The sequence below is a fragment of the Charadrius vociferus genome, unplaced genomic scaffold (assembly GCF_000708025.1).
Source record: "Charadrius vociferus isolate BGI_N301 unplaced genomic scaffold, ASM70802v2 scaffold129, whole genome shotgun sequence".
Classification (NCBI taxonomy): domain Eukaryota; kingdom Metazoa; phylum Chordata; class Aves; order Charadriiformes; family Charadriidae; genus Charadrius; species Charadrius vociferus.
In genome coordinates this window covers 1,773,338-1,796,554 of record NW_009661374.1, presented here as the reverse complement: position 1 = coordinate 1,796,554, position 23,217 = coordinate 1,773,338, and the positions used below count along the sequence as shown (strand labels likewise).

The 23,217-nt window shown below is 36.3% G+C and overlaps 1 protein-coding gene across 1 annotated transcript in view; it reads left to right on the top strand.

Annotated features, from left to right (window-relative positions):
- Positions 1-22,409, top strand: part of HACE1 (HECT domain and ankyrin repeat containing E3 ubiquitin protein ligase 1) — a 52,618-nt gene extending 30,209 nt beyond the window's left edge. Inside the window, exons 13-24 of the mRNA XM_009893841.1 lie at positions 782-850; positions 1,525-1,612; positions 3,371-3,482; positions 3,576-3,673; positions 3,873-3,960; positions 5,078-5,227; positions 9,709-9,905; positions 14,664-14,795; positions 15,513-15,611; positions 15,915-15,985; positions 20,919-21,032; positions 21,492-22,409. Coding sequence (XP_009892143.1) covers positions 782-850; positions 1,525-1,612; positions 3,371-3,482; positions 3,576-3,673; positions 3,873-3,960; positions 5,078-5,227; positions 9,709-9,905; positions 14,664-14,795; positions 15,513-15,611; positions 15,915-15,985; positions 20,919-21,032; positions 21,492-21,594 — 1,321 coding nt within the window. The 3' untranslated portion in view covers positions 21,595-22,409. The remainder of the gene's footprint in view (positions 1-781; positions 851-1,524; positions 1,613-3,370; positions 3,483-3,575; positions 3,674-3,872; positions 3,961-5,077; positions 5,228-9,708; positions 9,906-14,663; positions 14,796-15,512; positions 15,612-15,914; positions 15,986-20,918; positions 21,033-21,491) is intronic.
- Positions 22,410-23,217: the final 808 nt, after the last annotated feature.

Genomic DNA, 23,217 nt, shown 5'->3' with positions numbered 1-23,217 from the left:
TGTAGGGAATGGGAAGTTCTGCTATTTTTCACAACCTTTCAAGGCACTTGATGAGAGGGTTTTATCTTTGTTTGCAAATATTCATTAGCTTTTGCTGAGGATAAAGGATCCAGTTAAGAAATTCTCTTTTTAAAAAATGCAGAACATAGTTGTAAATAAATGGAGTAAGATTTGCACTTATGTTAATCCTTCCCTTGTTCTCCAGATATATATAGGAGAAAAAATAAAATTCTATACTAGTGTATGAGATGCTTGCCTGGCAAGTAGTTTTATTATTTCACGAAGCCATTATATACCACCTTGCCCCCCCCGTTATTAAGTTTGCTAAGTTTGTAATGTTATTGCTTCCTGGCTCTTTTCCTCATATACCACAATTTACAAGGTGAGTGGTGGGAGTTTTATGCAATGGACAAGAATATAGAATAACGTGCATATCATGTATATTGTGCATATAATATCAGTCCTTCCATATATGTGCTTCCATTGTTGTATTGAAAGCTGGAAGGATTCAGTAGAAAAATGTGTATATCCATTAGTTTGAGCTTATTTTGTTTATACAGCTAGTAATAGTGGGCAGGTTGCTTGACCTTGATTATTGGCATTTTTGCCTTTTCTATTAGTTTATTATGAAATCTTAATGCTGTTGCGTATTAAGTTTCATGATTCACTAGTTAAACAACATCAGTTTCTATTTGCATAGTATTTTATTAAAAATACGCAACAATTAATGTAATTCAAATTCTTTTCAACTTCATTAACCAAAAGCGTCTTCTTTGAACAGGATGACATCGCCTCGTTTTATAGAATTTGTCTGTAAACATGATGATGTCCTTAAGTGTTTTGTTAACCGGTAAGCTTCAAGAAATATGGAATTTCTAATTTCTTTTTTTTTCTTTTCCCTAAATATTTCAAACTCATATTTTTCTTGTTACTGAGTTGTATTTTTAGGTTATTGCTGTGGTGTATACCATATGCACTTTAATGGTCCTGCCAAATGCAAGGGAGTGTATATTAATGATTCAGAGCTCAGGCTTAAATGAACTCTTCTGAATATGTAACCGATCCTTTTGTAAGATTCTGTGAGACTTCATGAACAAAATCTTTTTCACAGGGCAGCAGAATAATTTCCTTAATGGATTCTTTCCTCATCTTTGTTCCAAATAAAGCCTTCCCTTTTGAGGCAGATGAAAACTTTCATTCTTCCTTAAACATGTTATACTTAATGCCTTCTTAAAGGAGTCTAAACCATCTTGGCACGCTTGGCTGTCTCCAGAGTTTCTCTCGGATAGCCCACTTTATAACCTTGCTTCTGTCTGGAGAGCTCCTTGTAATCCTCCTTGCTCAAAGGATGAGGTAGTATAAGTCATTTGGAAATAAGAGTTAGGAAAACACTATGAAATAGAAGAGTCTGTTGGAACTTTTCTGTATGAGTAATTGCATTGTCTCTTTATGTAGACTTTGTGTATCATGAAGTGTTATTATTAGATATATGACTAACAGGCTTCTAACCTATTTTTCTTTCAGAAATCCCAAAATCATCTTTGATCACTTTCATTTTCTTCTTGAGTGTCCTGAACTAATGTCCAGGTTTATGCACATCATCAAAGCTCAGGTAAATGTCAGGAGATGCTTAGTTACAACTTCTATGACTATAAAGAGGGTGTTTTGTTTAAAAATAATAATATTTAAAAAAAAGTCCATTTGGGGAGGATGGAGGAACTAACTGCGGCTTCCAGTGCCTTCTCAGTCTGGGATGTTGAAAGATCAGATTAAACAGACATGGCAGCCAGGTTTCTGTGCTGACTCTTTAAAATCCATGTTTAAGTTCATTTGAGATAACCAATGTGAAATGTCTTACAAGTCCAACTTTCAGTTAAACAGAGCTGTCTATTATTAAATCTATTCATGCACATCTGATAGATTGATATTTAAAATGCTGTGCTTTTTCCTTAGTTGACTTATACTTTGAGACAAGCTAGAGGATAAATACACCACTGTTGGTTGATTTGGCTATAGTTAATTAGTGGCAGCTCCTTCAGTGAAACATCATGTTGTCTTCTAACCCTTTACTCTGTTATCTACCATTTCTTTTTTTTTTTTTTTTTTTTTTGAGTAAAATCCTGATGTCTTGCATAACCTAAACTCACTTGTCAGTTCAATGCAGGACATGAATTCAAGACTGAAGAGGTACTCTAGGGAAGACTAGTGTAGTTAAGTGGAAAAATCAGTGAGCAAACCCCCGTATGGAAGTCTGCTGCTTTATATAACCGTAGTGTTAAACATCTGCCATGTTTTCATCACTTACCTTTAAAAGATTGTGATTGTCTACATGTAGCTCAGAGACAGAACTGTGTATTTGTTCTATTACAAATGAAGATGATCTTTGGGCAATAATGGGCTATTTGGAACTCCTTCGTTTAGCACACACTGGTATACTTTTGCTTTGTTCTCTATTTGAAAGGTTCCTTACATTACAATATTTTGGTCAATGACAGAATTTGCTAAAAACAAAGGTAAAATTCCTCTAACCAACCAGAACCTCCTCCCCTCCTAAATAATTCTGGAAGGTCTATTCCAAGAGCTTTATTTCTTTAGTTGTGAACAGTACTGTGCCTTCGTTTTTAGAGGTATGTGTCTTTTAGTAATCCAGTTGCGTTTTTAAGACATGGTGTAGATGTATTGTTTACTTACTCTTTGGTTGAAATGTAAATTTCTGGAATTCATTGCCTATGAATAACAAAGAGACCCTGAGAACTGATACCCTGTTAGATCAGCTAAAAGTACATGCCATGAATTGTGATAGATGAGAGAGGCCATACTTGTGTCATACCTTCCTCAGAAGTACTGCAAAATATTGATCTAAACACTCGGTCAAACAAGCTAGGACCTTCTCACATAGGAATTGCTTTGGAAGGTTTCTTTCTTTGGGCTGTTTTTTTATTGCCATGAACTTTACTACAAATATAGCTTGTTTATATCATTTGTGCTGGTGTGCTGAGCTGTGACTGATAAACAGTAGTGTTACAGAAGCCAATGACTGACGTCTTATCTAGATTCCTTCCCCCTGCACCCTTGGAAGAAGTTTTGTGCTACTTTTCTCCTGTGTGGTGTGAACCGATAGCTGTTTCTGGATAACTGATGGTCTAGTCTTTCGGCATCCCAGCTTTCAGCAAGCACTGAAGAGCATGCCTAGTCCTTTCCTCTTCCCGAAATACTTTATAGCGTCTTGAGGTGGCACCACTGAGTAACTCTCTGAGCATCTCAAAAATGAATTGAGAAGCATGCATAACAATTTTCCAGTCATGCTTATGAGAGAGGAATTACTCAGTTGAATGCATCTATATAATATGGTTTACCCCTTGTTTCATAGCCATTTAAAGATCGCTGTGAATGGTTCTATGAACATCTGCATGCTGGGCAGCCAGATTCGGACATGGTGCACCGGCCTGTCAATGAAAATGACATCCTTCTGGTTCACAGAGGTATCGTGTTCATAAATAGAAGTAGCATATCTTTGAAATACATTGAAATACAATGAATTAAGATAAAAAAAATAATTGGTGCTTTGTGTTTAGATTCTATTTTTAGGAGTAGCTGTGAAGTTGTGTCTAAAGCAAATTGTGCAAAACTAAAGCAGGGGATTGCTGTCAGATTTCATGGAGAAGAAGGCATGGTGGGTAAAATTGCATGGTTTTCCTTTATGGTATTTATATAGGGAAATAATTATTCTCTTTCACAAGAGAATTGTTTTGAACTAAATCCTCATTTAAAATAACTTTTATACTTTATTAAGAAACATGTGGTTATCCAGCATAACTGTTTGTGTGGTGAAAGTTGTAGGTACTGACATATTTTGTTCTTTTGACATGCAGGGACAGGGTGTGGTACGTGAGTGGTTTGATATCTTATCCAGTGAAATAGTTAACCCGGATTATGCCTTATTTACCCAGTCAGCTGATGGTATGTCTCTGTTTTTTTTTTTAACCTAATTTTAGGGTGTCATCTTTTATAAAAGCATTTTTATAATCCAAGAAACAAGTCACTTAATTGGTTTCAGAATATAAGATTGTTACTTTTTAAAAGCAACACTGACAGAATTGATGTCATATATATAGAGAAGTGATCTATTCATTGTACATTTTTAAAACTACAGATTAAATACTTTTCATAATTTGATGTTTCCTTGATTTTGTTCTCTCTTTTGTAAGAGGAGAGTGAATTGTTGGTTTTAATGAGTCCCTGGTATTTCTTCCTGGTAGAAGAAGGACATAACATTTTGAGAGCAGTAGAGAAAGTGTTTTCTTTTCTTCTGTGTGTGCAAGGGACCTGTGGAAGTATTCCTTTATTTTCTTTTAGAAATCCACAAATTCAATCAGTGAATTTTTGTGATATAACCAGATGTTGATCTCCACAAGTCCACCTTGTATTTGCCTTTCTGTCTTTTGGCTGCTTCACATAGAGCAAATCTTTATCAATAAAAGATGTTACATAATCATCACTGATAAACATTTTGCTTTCTACCTTATGAAGTCTCAGGAAGTGGCAAGGAATTCAGTCAACAGTAGAGGCATAGATTAGTTCCTGAAAGTTAAAAGGAAAAGTTCAAGGATGTCTGTTTGAGGTGGTCTTTTTCAAAGAGAACAGGACTGGACTGTCTCCTGTCTGCATCTGGCTGGAGCCACATGAAAGGAAGTGGATGCGTTCTGATCCTTCCTTTGAGCGTGTTCACAAGTTGATAGACGTGTGGCCCATTAGAGCGAGCAAAAAGTGCATATAGCGATATAGTAAGAGGGAGGACCAAATTTAGCATGTCATCATTACCCTCAAGTTGATGATAATTATTTCAGAGTGGTACCTTGGAGAGTGGCTAAGCAGTATCACTGTAATAATAGGATGTCGTTATGTTCTAATACATGTCTTTCTGACATCTTTTTGGTGTAAACAAAAAAACCCAAAACCAGAACACCAAAATAAAGCTCGTTTAGTGGTTTCGGATGCTTAGTCTATTTGGTAAATATAAACTTAATTTACTTTTTTTTTTTAAGTCATGAAACATAAGAATCTTTTTATTTTATAGGAACAACTTTCCAGCCCAACAGCAACTCTTCTGTAAATCCAGATCATTTGAACTACTTCCGTTTTGCAGGCCAGATCCTGGGGCTAGCTCTGAATCACAGGCAATTAGTCAACATTTACTTCACGAGGTCATTCTACAAACATATTCTTGGTATGGTTTTATTAAAACTCTGTTTGTTAGTCATAACAGTTATCTAAGCAGTAAACCTTTCCCCTTTTTACTTTTGCATGTGTGTGTGTTAAAAGTGAAAAACTCATGGAAATGAAGGTCTTGCTAATTTTTTATGTACATCAGAGTCACAACGTAATGTGGCAGTAATTGCTATTCCAGTCTGAACCTCTCTTAGGGACAGTTATAGTTGCAAAATACAGAAATACATTAGCAAAACTATGTGGGAATTTTATAGTTAGCAACTTTTAATAAAATAGTTAATCTTTCAATTTATATTTGAATATGAATCTTAAATTAAAAACAAGGCAGGCATCATTAATCTGTCTAAAGCATAATTATATAATTTAGTGGTCTTTAGTGTTGCTGACTAGGAATGCCTGAAAGGCAGACTAGCGCAGCCAGTTGTTGTGGTGTATGCAGTTCTTTGCGTCACAGTTGTGAAGTTCATCTGTCCTGCCATGTAATGTCATTCTTGAGAAATGAAAATAATCGGTCCCTAGTTAACTTAGGACTACCTTACAAAGCTGATAATGTTCATGAACTCTGGCAAAAGAATCTATCAGGCATTCTTTATTGTGCCTGGAGTCCTTCAGTCATGTAATATTTTAAAAAGGGGAATCTATACTGTTGCGAACCTCCCTGTCTACCCACTCCAACAAATACTACTTATTTCCTGAAACAGTGTTTCAGAACCAATGCAGGCTCCTTCCCAAGGAAAGTTAATTCATATGCTTAGTGTAGTGTTTTATAAAAACGTAACTTTTCTTTTTAATAGAGAAGGACTGCTGTTAGGTGGTGGTATCTGTGGTCTAGGGCTCTTCTCTGCTCTTCTTTGAGAACCATTGTGCCTTTTGATTGTTGAACATGATGCCCCTCTTTTGCATTGTCATGAAAAACTTTTCCTCTTGTGTGAAGATGTGATGGAAGGGTAAATTCACTTTGCATTCTTGTTATTCCTGTAAGTACATAAATTCATTTGCCGCTGCATTCAAAATTTCTTTTGTGTTTGAGCACTGTTCTTTAATTTTCTTTGGAAGTATAAGATAGCTGGATGTCGAAAGTTTTACTTTCCTTCAAGAACTGCTCCTTACTTTAAGACCTAGCAAGGTTTTTGAGGGATTGTTTGCATTTCATTCTGTTTTTCTGTAATCATTCTGTCTACCTACAGCCTGCCTGTGATGTTTGCTGAGTCCAGGACAGATCAACTCTTAACTTCAGATCTACTGTTTCTTGTCCCTGAAAGTGTTCAGGGAACACTGTTGCAGTTTGTTAATGGTGCAGGCTCAGGCATCTTTGTCAAGATCATCTTGACAAAGGGCTGTATTTTACTTCTCTTTCTCAGTACTGCTTTCTACTGCAGGGGAGTGAGTGTGTACTGGGCAAGAGGCAATGGAGGGCCTCACTGAGCTCCCTAGTCATTGATCTTCACATAGGAAAGTGATTCCAAAGTAGACACATCTTTGTGTGGCATAATTTGGCACTAACTTAGGGGTTTGCATCTCAAATCAAGAGATTTCCTCTGTGTGAGCAGAAGAATGATGCTCACAGACTGATCTTTGTGATGTATTCACAAATGAGAAAAACCTATTTTTCTGCTGTTCAGTGACACTTTGAGAATAGTCAAGTGTTGCTCTTGTCATCTCCTTTGGAAGTGGCTGCTACTGAATTTGGCTTCATTTCTAGTTTGAATCATGGTTATATACTGGATTTGTTGGTTTCTGAATTGACAAGATGATCTATTATTTGCTCTTTTATTTCTTTTTTTCTTCTTCTTTCATTTTGCTAGAATAACTGTTGCAAACCAAACATCAGTAAGTAGTCTCTGTTAATAAGATCTCACCAGTCCATCATAGCAAGGTCTTGTCATTCTGTTGAACAGATATCCTGGAAAACTCTAGAGGTTTGTGCACATTCAACTTCTTTAAGTTCCAAAGGTGCACAGGTTTTTATCAATTCTTGTTACTTAACAGACACAGAGAACTGGAAAAACTACACCTCCACTTCCCAAAGTAGTTGCTTTTTCTGTCTCAATCACAGTGGTTTATTTAAACCTTCCCAAGGCCTTTTCCCTCAGCTTTGTGCATCTCTTCTCTTCTTGCTTCAGGAACCCCAGTTGCACAGCAGCAGATGCTCTTGAGGGGTTTTTGTTTTATTTTTGTTTCAGGTTCAGCTATGGGTTATGCTAACTGTTGCTCATGCCAAATAAAAGTTACCAGGTTACAGACATAGGGATTCCCTTCAGCTACTTGTCAGGCCTTAAGTAATGGAGTGTGAAATCTTTGAAGCCTGAGATTATTTCCATTCCTTTGGTTTCTCACCTTGCACTGAGATCCTTGTTTTCCATAGTCTTTCCTGTTGATGGCACTGAATCCACCAGTTGTGTGGTAGGATCTCCTGTATCTGGGGAACAGTGTGAACCTCTTTCAAAGGAACTCTTTTCTTTAGTCAACAGACATGACATGGAAGCGCCTTAATTAGAAGCTGAAACCTGTAGGAACAAATATGGCTACTTTTTTGAGACTTAGGTGGGTGCATCACCTTTTTTCACTATGATGAACTGAGATCTTTCTGCAACAATATCTGGTAGGCAAGGAAAGATCACCAGCTTAAGTGATGACCCAGCTAACACACAACTAATATGCTTTATAACATTGGATATGTAGCTTGCATGATTTCTTTTTGTGCTGTTAATTCAAACTTTATTCCATAGTGCCTCATGTTTATGAGGGATGTGCTCTATTACAGATGTAGAACCGAGGCAGAAATATAGTCAGAAATTAATAAGGCCTTTTAGGTTTGTTTTTCTCAAACTGCCTATCTGTCCGCCTTCTGCTTAAACAAGGGAGAAGAAGATAGTGTCACTAGTGCTGTTGTCCAATTACTTTGTATTTTTTCTAAGGAGCCAATTATTTTTCTATTTGGAAAAGGAAACTTCCACCTCCAACATGCAAAGCCACATAGCAGATAAATACCTAGCTGTGCTATCTGCTGTTAGACTTAAGTCCGCTCTCTCACAGTATAATAGAAAATACTTCTTGAAATCGCGTAGACAAAAAATGAAAATTAATTTCTGGGTCAGTGCATATTGAGATGGAGGCCTTAAATCCTTGCATACTTACAGCGCTTACCTGTGGTATCTTTTTGAAGTTGTGTTGCACAGAAATACCTGTTTATCACAATTATGCTAAGAGAGATTTCTCTTCCTTTCCAAACTACAGGTGCCTTAAGGGTATAGCAAGAGAAAGATACATAGTGTTTCATGGGATTCAAATTTTGTCCTGATAAATCCGACACAGTTTCTTTCTAAATGCCTGGCTCGAGTCTGTTGATTAGCAAAATATCTGTCAAGCAAATGTGTGAGTTTAGCGGTTTGGTTTCACAACATGCTGACTGTGAGTGTAGTCTCATCATAATACTCCAGATTAGTTTCTTCTCTAAAGGAGTCTCCGATTCCTACTTTTCAATCTGCTTCTTTTCCCACATGTTTTGCTTGTATCCCTCAGAGACATCATTATTTCCACATTTCATATGTGAAATGCGCATATGCTGACTAGTTGGCAAAAGTGAAAGTCCTCTAGAAACTACTAGACAGCTGGTAGATTGAGTTGTGGTTTTTTTTGAGAGATGACAGTGAAAATTCATTAGTAAATATTCTCTTCCTCTCTTAAACTGGAATGTTACCTGATTTTATTAGAAAAACAATGTCTCACAGCTTGTGTATGCACCATTTCAGCACTAATCAGCTCTTCCAGGGAAATACTACAACAGTTTTTGCACTTACAGGTTTGCACCGGTAGCTAACCTTTGAATTTTGTATTACTCTGTGGGGTGCTGCTTCTGCAGTCCAAAGCGTGCTAAGACCTTTACTAATGGGCACCCTTGTGACATTTCACAATGCACAGAAGATGGTGAAGCAAAGAGAGTACCTCCTGATAACTTTTTCAACATAGCAAACATGATTAAAAAGAAACAAACTGAAGAGTGAAAAAATTTTCTAAGTACAGAAAGGTTGTCTTCATATTTTTTGTCCAGTTATAAATCCTTTTCTGAGGGAAAAGGTATTTTTGTATAGAGAAATGTGATATTTGGGTTTCTAAAACTTATGTAGAAAACGTAAAAATTTTTTTAGGAAACTCATTTAACATTGTGTGTTCTGTATGGTTAGATGCTTTTACTGAAATCCATTAATGCGCTGAAATTGTGCAAAGTGTTGTTGATCAAGTGATATGCTATTTGCTGCACTGGGAAGAAAAACATACGGAGGAAACTTGATTCTTTTATATTTTTAAAATGTAGCAAGTATGGTTCTGCAGTAGTTAGTAATGGTGAATCCCATTTTCCTATTACTGCATTATTCTGGTTTCTCTCTAGAGGGCAATCTTCTACCATATATTAAGTTGGAACCCTTTTTGCTTTATCCTTTTTATTTAGGGGCTTTTTGTATCTTTGTTTTTTTCTAGGTATACCTGTAAATTATCAGGATGTAGCATCTATTGATCCAGAGTATGCAAAGAACTTGCAGTGGATTTTAGATAATGATATCAGCGATCTGGGTTTAGAGCTGACCTTCTCTGTTGAGACTGATGTGTTTGGGGCAATGGAAGAAGTACCGTTGAAGCCAGGGGGTGCAAGTATACTTGTTACACAGGAAAACAAGGTGAGTATGCAGGTTCATTCAAAAGTTGATAGTGTAAGAAAAGTAATTGGACTTACTTTCTGAGTAACTGGAAGTGTAAATGGTATATACCCGTTTTGAAGGAAATACACAAAATAAAAAAGTTGCCAACACTCTTTTCCCCCTTTTTCTGGCTTAGCATGTTATAGAAATAGTACTATTCAAAATCTCTGTAAGTGTTCAGGTTTGAGATTCTTCTTTCTGACAGAACTTTTGGAAGGAAGATAGGATCAACTTTAAATGAATGGTTTATTTTAAAAGTTACAAATATTCCTAAGGTTAAGCCATGGGTGTAAATATACTGGGAAGGTAAAACAGTAGCAATTGCTAAAAGTAAAATTGTAGGTAATGTTGCAAAGTGTGCTGCCTGCTGGGCCAGTCTATGGCCACAGTAACATATGGATAACTGACAGAGTAAAATACTGCAGGAAGCTTTTTCAGCCATTTGCACGTCACTCAGTGTGTATGAAAATAATCTACCTTTTTAATTTACTTTAATAGTAACAGCTTGGAAAGTCCCTAGGTTCTCTGCAGTGTTAGTTCAAAAACAAATACGGAAAAGCGCAGCCAGATTTTGAAAATCATCTAAAAATTAAGATGGACATCAGTCTAATTGAATTCTGCAGTTACCCACTAGATAGTTTGGAGTAACTGCAGGAGTGCCATGGGTAGACCTGCAATTTTTTGTATCATTGACTCTTTTGATCCTTATGTCTGCTTTGTGTTTTGATTTTCTTTCCTGTTGAGCTAGCCTAATCTTGCTTTGTGTATATAGTATTCATTCAGCGCTACCAGTCGTGTAGACAACTGCTGTATTTGTAAATGGCCACTTGGTGTCAGCATTTGTTCTAACAAAATTTTAGTTTGTGATGGAGCAACAGGCACTGGATTCTTTTATGCTTAATCCTCATTTTCACTAAGGCAGAGTGTCATTCCAATAACTGGAATATGTATTATTAGCCTGATTCTGCACTGTTTTCCTGCAATATAGTCATTCATGAAAGAATACAGAAGGTAAAACAAGTCTAATTGTGAAAGCAGTGGATGATTAATTTCTTCATTACCTATCAGAGAAAGCAAGGATGTTGGTTCTTGTTTCTGGGCAGTCTTAGCTTCTCAATATATAAAATAGTTGTGCTTGATGTAATTGTGGTTTTGTAGCAACTATTGAAAAGCTGTCATCAGTTAGCATGAAACTGGAATTTTGGCCACATGAGCATACCCTCAGTCATTAATAGTTTACATTGCTCTGTTAACTTCTGACTTGGGACACAGGCTAAAAAAGGTGGTTGAACATGTGTGGAACAGACGCATCTATTCTAACTTGTCAGCCTTCCTCACCTGTGGCAGGAGGGGACAGGAGTTTGTGTAGCTTTTTTTTTTTTTGAAAGGTGGTAAGAAACAGATGACTTGTGGTCGCTTTGAAACGGTTAATATTAGTTGATTTTTGAATTTGAAGCTGCAAAATGTGAAGTCAACAAACATCTGTAAGATGGCACTCTCTCTTGTTCACTGATTTTGACAGTGGTGAGCCAAGTTGTTGAAAATTGTAGATCTGTGTTTTAGTGGCATTTGGGCATTTTTCCCAATCTCTTTTAGTGTGCTGTGGTTTTGCAGCATGCTTTAGCTTAGCAGTTCTAACAGGTTAAGCAGGAAAGTCTCTACCTTGCTTTATAAAACATCTTTTTTTCCTGCAAGAGATATCTTTTTTTCTGCCTTTACCTGAGGAATAAAAGATTGCTGTTTAAAACTCATTGTATTTGCTATACCTCTGGGAGAAGAAAATTCAGCTTCTAAAGGAATTTGCTGTGTAGGCACACTAGCAGATTACCTGTTTAAAGGATAGCATTTTTAAAAACTGAAATTATGAGTGAATCTTCCTTAAAAGAAACCCAACTAAGCCAACAAATGCAGAAAAAAGACCCCCATGCTGAAAACAGTCCATCGCCCAGCCCCTGAAATCACCCAAACAATCCATCTCCCTCTAACTGAAAACCAAAATAAGAGAGAGTAAATGCCCCATTGAGGAGTGGTAGTAATAGCTGTTTGCAAAAAGCTGTTTTCTTTGTACAAGAGAATTTTCTGTTTTTCACATCAGCTGTGTAATAGGTGAGTAGTTGTGGGACTATACCACGCAAATGTTCCAGTCTTACAATTGAAGCATCCATGTAGCTCCAACTGAAATATCCCTTATCGTAGTGGTTCAACTGCCTTTTGTCATGGTAATGGCGAGTCTTCAAAGGGAAAAGTCAGGCTTTCTCCAGTGTCTGTGCTATGCATTTCTCTTTGTTCTTTGCTGTGTATATTTTTGCAGCTTTCTACCTACCTTTTAGGAAAAAATAAAATTAGACCTACACAAAGTTTGACCATATGCTATTTTAAGAAATGGTGCAAATCTCCAAAATCCTGTGGCATACTCTGTCCTCCCAGGACTTGTTGGTCTGTGAGCTGGCTGTGCTATTAGGCAGTAAAAAAAATTACGGATTTTTTCAAACAGCTTTGGAATGGAGCTGCTCTCTGAATCTGAACATCATAATGAACATTGATCCCCGTCTCACAGTATATGGGGTTGTGAAATCAGGGAAGCATGATCTCTGCTTGATTTACCTCAAAGGAAAATAGAGAACAACCCCTCACCCAGCCTGGACTTTGTCATCGTATTTGTGATGCCCATCTATTTTCAATCAAATTTCCCCTCTTTAAAGAAGGCTGGATTGTATCTTTTATGCACTATGTAGGAATGCATATGTAGATCTGAAATTATGTAGATATTTCTGTTTTGTAATGTGTTCCTAAGGCTTCTGAGAGGGAATAAAATGTAAATGTAGTGAACAGAGGGAAAAACAAATTGACCAGTTTTTTTACTGGCATATATTATGTAAATTCTGTGGTACAGGTCTTCCAGCATGTGCCAGTGCTGATAGTCAGGATGCTCGGCTGTTCCAGGCTGTGTAAAACATTTCTTGTTGCACCTAAAGCACAGCAACTCTTTTCTCTTGGAATGAAAATATTTTAATGTAAATATTTTTGTAATGCAGAAAATAAGTTTGTCATATTTTTTCTAATGAATTTTTTAAAATAAGATTGTGAATTTTTCTTCCTACAACCTTGTTTTTTGAAAAGCCTAATTTATGTAACAGCAACTTAAGAGATGTAAAACAAGTACTTCTGATCGTAGAAGATGAGTGTTAACACTACTTCTAATCCTGATTTTGCTAAAGTTTCTGATTTCTTCCCAGAGCTCATACGATGTCTTCACTGCGACTGACTTTTGTCTAGTGCAGTTAATCTCCTTTGGCTACCCCTCTAATTCCTTAGAGAAGTGAGGTGTCTTCAGTTCCACCGACAGTAGAAGCAACCTAGGGAGATTAGTAGATTGAAACTAGGTTTTTGGGAACAGCTCTGCAGTTGAAGATATGATTAGGTAATGTTCCTCTTCGTCAGAGCACTTCACAAATTGAGTGTCTTCTCACACTAATAAAATGGTGGTAATGCGTTCAAAAATACCTACCAATTGCAAAGCAAATGACAACACTTCTATACTTCTGTGAATGTAAAGAGCTGTCTTTGAAAAATATTCTTCTGTTTTCTGAAAGGGAGGAAAGAAAAAATGCTTGGTTGCTTTTGTGCAGGTTCAGAACCGTACAGTTTAGGTTAATGTTTTCTAAAATTAAAAATCAAGGTAGTGTTTTTCTAAGATTATTGTCTTGAAGGAAGGTGATAGTTCAGGTGGTTTAATTGGGAGGTATGTTTCATGATTTCATTATTAAAAAATATAATTAAGAAGCCAAAGCATTACTTTGAAACTGAGTACCTTAAATAATCTGGGAATAAATTTTGTTCTCAAGTAGAAATCTCTTTTCTTGAGTAAAGAAGCTTTATTAGACTTGCACAGTTTTGTTAGGGTAGATGAGACATGTTTATACAGCTTTAATGTAGGCACTTCTGTCTGTCTCATTCTAAAAATCTTCCTCCATTAACCGCCTCCTAGGCTTTTGTGTTTTCAACAAAAGCAAAGTTCTGGTGAATTCCTTTTCTAACTGGCATCTTTTAAAGGGGATGGAGCCCCCAAGTCTCTAAAGCATGCAAAAGCATGATACTGTCTGTTCACATGTTTAAAGCATAAATGCTTTTCTGGATTTTTTCCTTTTTAAAAATTGAGGAGATTTTCAAGACTTTGATAAAAAAAAATTTGAAATTGTTATTAAGAAAACAAAGCTTGCAAGGGAGTAGTACATTCTGTTAGACTTCCAGACATAGGGAGGGGAGCCAGAAAGCTTTTTGGTTCACAGATATTCCTTCATAAGGTTACCCTTTTTCCTGGGTTATGCCAGTTTGCTTAATAGACTATTTTTCGTTACAAGCATTGCCTTGTTTATGTCCGTACACAATCACAATGGTGGTTGTGTTAGATGCAGACATGACAAACTAGGTTTTATTCACTTCCTTTATCTTAGTCCAAGTCCCTGTTTTTTGACTGATTTGTATTACGATTTAAACTGTTCTGTTTGGGAATTGTCTTTGGAAGGAAGGAGAGGGGAAGAGCAGAACGGGCTGTGAACTCTCAGGTGCCTTCTGAATTAATTTGGGTTGCTTCCGTGTGTGAAAAGTGCATAGGGACTCTTAACATCTTACAATAGATGATATCTGTAAAGACTGCATTTGCGTGTGTGGGCGAGTTTTCATGCCCACTACATATTTTTGCTGTTGTATATCTTCATGTCATTTTTTATATTGCAGGCTGAGTATGTCCAGCTTGTCACAGAGCTTAGAATGACAAGAGCCATTCAGCCTCAGATAAATGCCTTTCTACAAGGCTTCCATATGTTCATTCCACCATCTTTGATCCAGCTTTTTGATGAATATGAACTGGTAAGCAGAAATATATATACTTTTAAAAAATATTTTGTTCAGCGTACTTCGTCAGTAGTGTAATGACGTAGAAGTAAAGCTAGCTACCCACAAACTAAACATTTTATATCTCTCAATATGATTCTGATTCCTGGACACCTGTCAGTGAAGATCTCAATATGTGTATTCCTGCTTATCCTGTTTACTTAGAATGATCATATTCCTTCATGTGCCAGTGATAAACGCCTTAAATATCAAAACGGGGTCAGCATGTTGTGGTCTTTAAGCCCTTTCATATTTTCTTTCAGGAGTACAGCAGGTCTTTAAAAGTAAGGAGGTGCTGTCTATTGTCTTTACTTTTTCTGAGCCACAAAATCAAATTCCGATAAGTTTAGGGTTTTTTTTTTTTGTGGTGGTTTGATTTTCTGTAACCAGGACATCTCAAGTTTTGTCTTAAGTCATGTCAAAACTCAGAGCTTTTTTCTCTTAGATTCTTTGGCAATAATTTCCACCTCTTCATACTGTGTGCTTAAATTTAAACAGATCATGTGAAGGTACCCGAATCCCAGAATTTTATTGTATTAAAATTTAGTCATAGGTTCCATAAGGTTGCAACTAAACAGAAAAAGTGCTGTAATTTTTATACTTCTTGAAGCATTACTTTTTAAAATAGCATAAACACATGAAATTAATGATTAGTCAGGAGGACTAATCACAATCTGTATGCTTCTTCTGAAGGAGCTTTTATTGTCTGGTATGCCAGAAATTGATGTGGATGATTGGTTAAAAAATACAGAGTACACCAGTGGCTATGAGAGAGGAGACCAAGTTATACAGGTAAAACTTTTTTTAATTTTATTTTCCTAATAATGTAAACTGCTGCATTTTAACCCCTAAAAAGCTGCTTTTGTTGTTGTTGTCATTTTCTGTATGTGTTCATGGACGCTTATTATGGCTGAAATTTGTGGACTGTGTTTATACTATGTTCCTATATTAAGTGACTAATTATGTGTGAATTTCATGTGAAAATCTCCATCATTTAAGTAACAAACACAAATATTCCATTTATTGTTTTGCTATTGTCTTTTCAAGTACTGCAAGTATTAATGGAAAACATAAACTAACTTATTTTTCATTTAGTGGTTCTGGGATGTTGTGGAAGAACTAACTCAGGAAGAGAGAGTATTGCTATTACAGTTTGTAACTGGCAGGTGAGAAACTCTTCTGTAAAAACAAATATATTGTCTGGATAGTCTGAAATAAGTCAAGAGACTTCAGATTACCATACAAGATCATCTAACTAGAAACTGTTTTGCATACTTCGGTGTTCTATATGTTGATCAAAGTAGACAAAGTGTGTGTTAATACTTTTGCTGCCTGTATTGCCAGCAAAATGATCGATTACTTATTTATTGTACTTGACTGCTTTGCAAGAGGTCTTTGTATAGTTAAGTTGCTGTCCCAGGCAATTTTTAACAAGGCAGTAGTGAATTTAACTGTGCTTTATATTCTTCTTTCTGTTGCATATTTATGTGGTTCTTGGCTTCTCCAGTAATCAATATAGGCTCTAATATATGAGATAACTAAGTATCACTTCAGTCAGTGTAAACAGAACATCTTTCTCCTGAAGCTGAGTTGAATTTAACATTAGCGCAGTGTGTCAAGATCAAGTGAAGGTGTAACCTTATGCAAGACTGTGTTTGCTTTATATAGGATTTCTGTTCTAAATTCTACTTGTTCTTCAGGGAAAGCCACTTTTATTTCCTTATGGTTTGGGGGCAGTGGGGGAAAGTTTTGAGCAATAAATGCCCCTGTGAGCCGGGTGAGTTGCTAACTTTGTGTATACAGACATTTTGCAAAGTGGATCCGTAGTACATGTGGCACCTGGGCTGTGTAATCCACATCTTTTTCTGTGGCAGGTGGAGATTGCGCCATCTTCTTAATTTGATGTTCCCTTCACATTCTAGGATTAGTAGAGTAGTTGACCTTTTGTTTATAAGTTTTGTGGTTAAGCAATGGTAAAATGCAAATTAAGATCATCAGACCTTGTCTTTTATACCAAGGAATTTCACAGTCACAGAGGTATCGTCAAATGGCAACGTCTTCAAATTCTATTAGTTTCACTTGATTTATTATGAATTTCATTGTTTTTAGGGATCACAGATAATTTAAGAAGCTAGTTCTGTGCACATCAATCTTTTCTTTTTGTCCTCTGCAGAAACGATTCCTGCGGTTCTAACTGCACATTTGTTGCATGGCAGCTGCTGGTCTTTCATTTTTAGTGGACTAGTCCATTTCTAAATCTAGGTAGCAAATAAGGATCTTTAAGATGTAAGGTCATGTTTCAAATACTTCTTAAGACATTCCAGATGATACTGAAGTGGCATTCACTATTTTCATGGCACTTGGGATAATCTACTGGATTCTAAGAGACGCTTTCTATCAAGTAAACAATTATGTTGTCTGATTAATACGTGCTTGAGCGCCATTTATTTTGGTCACAAATCACATACTGACTTGTTCTTATGCGTTTAGGAAAGAATTTTTTGGTATCTCCTAAGAACTCTGGGCTTGAATTCAGAAACAAATTGCTCAGTTTTTTTTTTATATCAGCTAGTAGGAACTCAATGTTTTTGTTTTTTTTTTTTTTTCAGTAATTGAAATGTAATAGGTGTATTTTCCCATAAAAATTTAACTTTTGAAAGTTACCTCTAATAGTGGTATGCAGCTGGCATTTTTGCACATCAGTCCCCAGACAGTCCTAGTTTCTGGGCATGGAAGGTTTAGAAGCTGAGTTGTCTGTGAGCTAAAGCAGCAGTTAGTCTAGTACAGGCCAGTATCTTAAGTAAAATTGTACACTAAAAGTATACCTGATTTCAAACTGTGATCTTTTTCTAGTGTCACATTTCCTTAGTGAAGAATTTGTTTGTGTGTACTGGTTGGCAGGTTGCATTCAAAATTTGCATTGTTTTTTCCATTTCCCTTCAATCTCTTCTGCATATTCACTTGATTTTTGTGTGTGTGTGTCAAGAGGTACCATTCTTTCTTTCCAATCAAAGACTATGAAATTAATTTAGCTGATCAAATAAAACAATTATATTTATGACTATGTCTTCACTGTTTCTCTGACATCTCTAAGTATTTCTTAAACTTTGCCTTTTGTCTTCTTCCCCCACTCTTACACCCTTTTCAATGTAATGAAGTCTTGCTATGGTAGTTTCAGTGGAGATACCATTGCATTCATCATTAATACCAATTTTGAGACATTTTTTAACAGTAAAGTAATTGTCGTGAGCAATGTTTGAATAGCATATTCTGTGTTTGGAGGTCTTGGCACACTCTCAAGAAAAACCCTGAATATTCTTGTACCTTATGTTGGGGATCTGCAAGTTTGCTTAGGTACCACCTAGTTTTTCTCTGCTGACAGCTGTTTGAGATTGTAGTGTCCGTTCCACGTGCTTTTACCCTCGGCCCCGGTCTGTTTGGTGTTTATAATAGTATTTGGCTAAATTATTGTTAATTATCCATTGGCAACTTTTGATCAGGTCTTTAGTTAACAGTTGGAGGAAAATGTTGACAGTTTATTATGATAAATTCTACTTTATTGGTATTCTGCAGGTACCAAGATTGCTGTTTATCTTCTTGGAGGACTGTAGTTTCTGTTGAGTAATAAGCTATATGCTATTTTAAGGCAAACTCAGCTTATTTGATAAATGTGATAGATATATACGACTACTTTTAAAAGTAAACCAAAACATAAGGGAGCTGCCCTAAAGTGTCTCTTCTACACTGTTTTTACGTAAATTTATGCAAAAATCTGTAAGTGGGAAAATAGGTAGAAAAGTTAGGATTCAGACGTAAACTTCAACATTTTAATGTACTGAACTTTCCAAAGCTATGGAATCATATTATTGTTCTTGCTGAAGGCTATTTGCACATGCAGTAACAGAGGTAAGATCTTGTGATATTATTTGCACGTATTTGGTAGGCTTTTTTTACTATATTAGCAGTGTTTTGCTTGGAAAGAAAACTCATTCTTGGAGGTGTAATTGGCAGCCATCTGCTACTTTTGAATGTTCAAAGCCCTGATTATACTATATGATTTTGACCTGTTGTATGAAAAACATTTTAATAAGATTGTAAAAAATTTTAGCTAATAGTGGGCTGAATGAAAAATTTTCAGCAGTTAGGTCTGTCTTTTATTGCTGATTTGAATGTGGAATTCTCTTGGTTCATCGGAGGGGGGAAAAAAGTCACTGCAGGGGAGGCAGCACTGTGTTAGAAATGCGAGCCAAAACCATGGTATAAGAGAGTACCGCTGTAAAATCTTTACAACTGTTTTGAACTGTGGCTGTGAGCACAATTCCATTTGTACATCAGAAATAGCGTGCTGCAAATAATCAGTACTTCCCTCCATATTGTTTGCCTTATATACCAGTGCTAGAACTGCATGCCTAACGTTGCTGTCATTAAGCTAGGTGATACAGGTTTACGTGTTGGATACTATAGCTAGCTCTTAAAAGTACGTTTAACTTTAAAAAGTATTACTGTGAGCTCTGTCCCAGCTCCTTAACATTTGGCGGTAGCAACCTTTACTCCTTTGCATTTTGCCAATTAGTTTTACTGTGAGTGGAAACATTACTTCGTTCTTCTTTTTCATACTTGCTCCTGGTTTTTACAGTCACTTTGATTTTGTGAATATGGGAGCATTGTTTTTAATGGAAGTACCTGTAATCCAAAATTCTAACAGCTGTTATATATTTTATGGAAGGTTTCTTTTGTTTTATCAGATTCTTTCTTTGCTAACTACAAAATCGCAGGATCAGCTAGAGCTGGATGCTCAAGGTCTTGTCCAGACGGGTTTTGACTGTCTCCAGGGGTGCTGGGCAGCTTTTCTGGACAGCTTGTTCCAGTGTTTGACCACCTCACAGGAAGAAAGTTTTTCTTGTGTTTAAATGGAAATTTCATGGATTTCAATTTGTGCCCATTGCCTCCTGTCCTGTTACTGGGCACCACTGGGTGCTCCATCTTGAGACTTGTACTCCATCTTATTTATTCCTTCCTTCAGGTGTTTATATACGTTGATCAGATTCCCCTGAGCCTTCTCTTCTCCAGGCTGAACAGTACCAGCTCATTCTCCTATGTCAGGTGCTCCAATCCCTTACCGTCTTTGTGGCCCTTTGCTCAACTTGCTGCAGCATGTCCCTGTCCCTTCCATAGTGGGGAGACTGGAGATGGACTCCAGATGTTTCTCTCAGAGAACAGGGAAAAGATCATCTCCCTTGACCTACTGGTGACATTCTTCCTAATGCAGCCCAGGAGGCTGCTGGCCTTCTTTGATGCAAGGATGCATCGCTGGCTCACATTCAACTTCTTTAGCCCTTACCCTTTCATTATAGCTTTTTTATTTTTATTTTCTTTTTTTCTGGTGTGAGGGCTGTGCATGCCAACTTAGGTTGATGTTATAAAAATATTTGGATTTTCTTCTATTTGTCTCTGTTAGTTTAAAATTAAAGGGAGGGACTCTGAAGACTCCAGGGCTATTGTCCATTTACTCCTTGAGTAATCCTTGAGTAATATATTGGTAAAAGGAAAAAAATTGAGTAGACGCTAGTGATTTTTTTAGTGTGTTCTTGTTTTGCCATAGGTTGTCACTGGGTGCTAGTGTGACTGGTGTAATGGTTTTATTAGTTAGCTGAAGTATTTGATCTGAAGTAGTAAATTTAAAGACACATCAAGGACACTTGGGTCAGTTGTCCCACAGATAGTAATCGGAGAATGAACTTTTTTATGATGCTGTATTTCTTAAACTGTAAATATAAATAACCATAGATGTTTGCCTAAACTGAGACAACATTCAGTGATAAAAACTGGTTGTAGAATTGGGTCCTCTTTGCAAACAGAATTCTCGTAAATATCCTTCAAACAATTTGATGCCTAGTGTATATGGATAAATGTGTTATTTAATATTGTAGTTAAAAGCATTTAGACAATGAAAATTTTGATATGGATAAGAAAGGGGAAACCTTGATATAAGTATTAGTAACTGGTCACATGTAGCAGTAAGAGGTATTTGCAGTGTAAAGATTACATTTTTTGGCTTAAACTTTCTTGTAATGATCTAATTTCTGTGAATTTTCTCAGTTCCAGGGTGCCTCATGGTGGCTTTGCCCATATAATGGGTGGCAGTGGATTGCAAAATTTTACAATTGCTGCTGTGCCGTACACTGCAAATCTTTTACCGACATCAAGCACATGGTATGTTAAGTAATCTCATTGAAATACCTTTAAAACAGGGCTTTTTCATGTCAGTCACAGTTTAAAGTATAGTTCTTTTGAATATTTTCATTAAAAGGTCAAAAAAAGTTTAGACAGTTTGTGAAGTATTCACTATCTAACATGAACCCTGGTGGGTTTTAACCTAGGTGATGTTACATTATGTTTGCTTATTGTTTACTACTTCATTTTGCTTAACTAAAGGCACTGGGATCAATAAGAGAATCTTCAAGTTAAATTATTGTATTACAGTTTACTGAAGTGAAAAAAGACCCTTAATTTCCTGCAATATATTTGAGTGCTTGGTGGTACTGTAATGCAGCACAGGTTTGTTTTCTTCCATAAATGTGACATCTTCAGGGTTTTCCACTAGAAAACTTTACTGTTGGGTTTCTTGCTGAACTGTGATGTGACTTTTTTTTCCCACCCTTTTCTTTTCAGTATCAACATGCTCAAGTTACCTGAATATCCAAGTAAGGAAATCCTTAAGGACAGGCTTCTTGTGGCATTGCACTGTGGAAGCTATGGTTACACAATGGCATAATGAAGGCTAGAAAACTCATCTGACTACTGATGTGCAATTCAGAGTGGCAGAAGTAATTCTGGAAACCGTCAAAAAAAAAAAGCAGCTTAGATGCTGCAGCCCATTGGCAGGGCTGGGCTTCAGAATTCGTACAGGATCATCAGCTTTTCCTCCATTATATGTTGTCAAAGTAACTTTGATACCGTCAGAGCAAACTTCTCAGTATGCTGTATTTTCATTTTGTAAAATGACAGATCTGTATGGAAATCAGTTTACATGCTTTTCATTATTACTTCAGTCTGAATCAAAGTTTTGTCAGAATGTCTTTCCACAGTTTACTTTTGATTTTCAACTATGTGGTTGAACGACATTTTGCGTTTTAGTTTACTTTGCACTCAAATGGCATACTCCTAATGGACAGACTTGTACTTTATGCCTCGTTGCATGTGAAAGTGCCGTTTATTTTTGCAGAGAACAGTAAAGAAAGTTCAATTTGGATATTGTATAGTAAGACAAATCTGATGTATTTTCCATTTATTTGCATAGTAACAGAAAAAAATTTTATAACTTTTTAGCATTTTATTGTATATAGTATGTAAAGATTAGACTGTATCACTGGAAAAAATAACAGATGAAGTTAATACCTAATTTATATTAGAATTTACACTATATTCTACTAAATATTTAAAGTATTTGTGACTTTATAGTCAACTTGCAGTTTAGAATTTGTAAATATTATTTAAGATCTATATCCATTTGTTTGAATGCCTTTACTCTTTCCTTGACATAATTGTATGTTCAAAAGTTATTATTAAATTTTAATATTTTTACCAAAATCTGAATGTGATGAGTTTGTGTTTTTGGGGGTGGTTTATTCTCCCCCCGCCCCGGATTTTATTTGTCTTTCTTACTATAATTTGGATTGCCATGGAAGCAACATTTGAGAAGGCATTGTCAAAGTGTATGGATGGACATAAGCAAATGCACGAGGAAGGAACTTGAGCCTTACTGAGGTTAACTGGCAAGACTATAATAATTAGAATACCGTGACAAAATTTATGTAAGATTAGAATGTATTACTCAGTATGTAAAAAATACACAGCAATGGCCTATCAGCATGTTTTTGATGATAAGTAGCTGCACATGTTGGGGTAGATGATGTATTTGCACAACTGTTTTGTAGGGACCCTAGGGTAGATCTACATTACTGTTTTGGTTCAGGTTAGGAGTGTGGGGTTTTTTGTTGGGGTTTTTTTTTGGGGAGGGTTGTTTTTTTAATTAATCTGGCCATCCCTGCTTGTCATGTTGTTGCTTCAGAGAATGCAAACTGGATTCTCTCCAGGTGAAACTAAACAGAAAAACATGATCCAAAAATCTACCAAATGCTAATGGATGAACATCTGATTACATCTACAAGACCTAACTGGTCTGAAGAGGTGACCTGAAGGGTTAGCAAATGAGTTCAGGCATAGCGAACCCCCCAAAAACGTGAATTTTATGGTTCAGGTCCTCAGCACAAACTGCTACTGATCCACATATCATGTTTTCCTACACTAAGTGCAAATACACGTGTAGCCTGAGTTCACCAGCTGATCTGTCTAGTGCTTGGTGCTGGGTTTTTTTTTTTTTTCAGATTTTATTTAT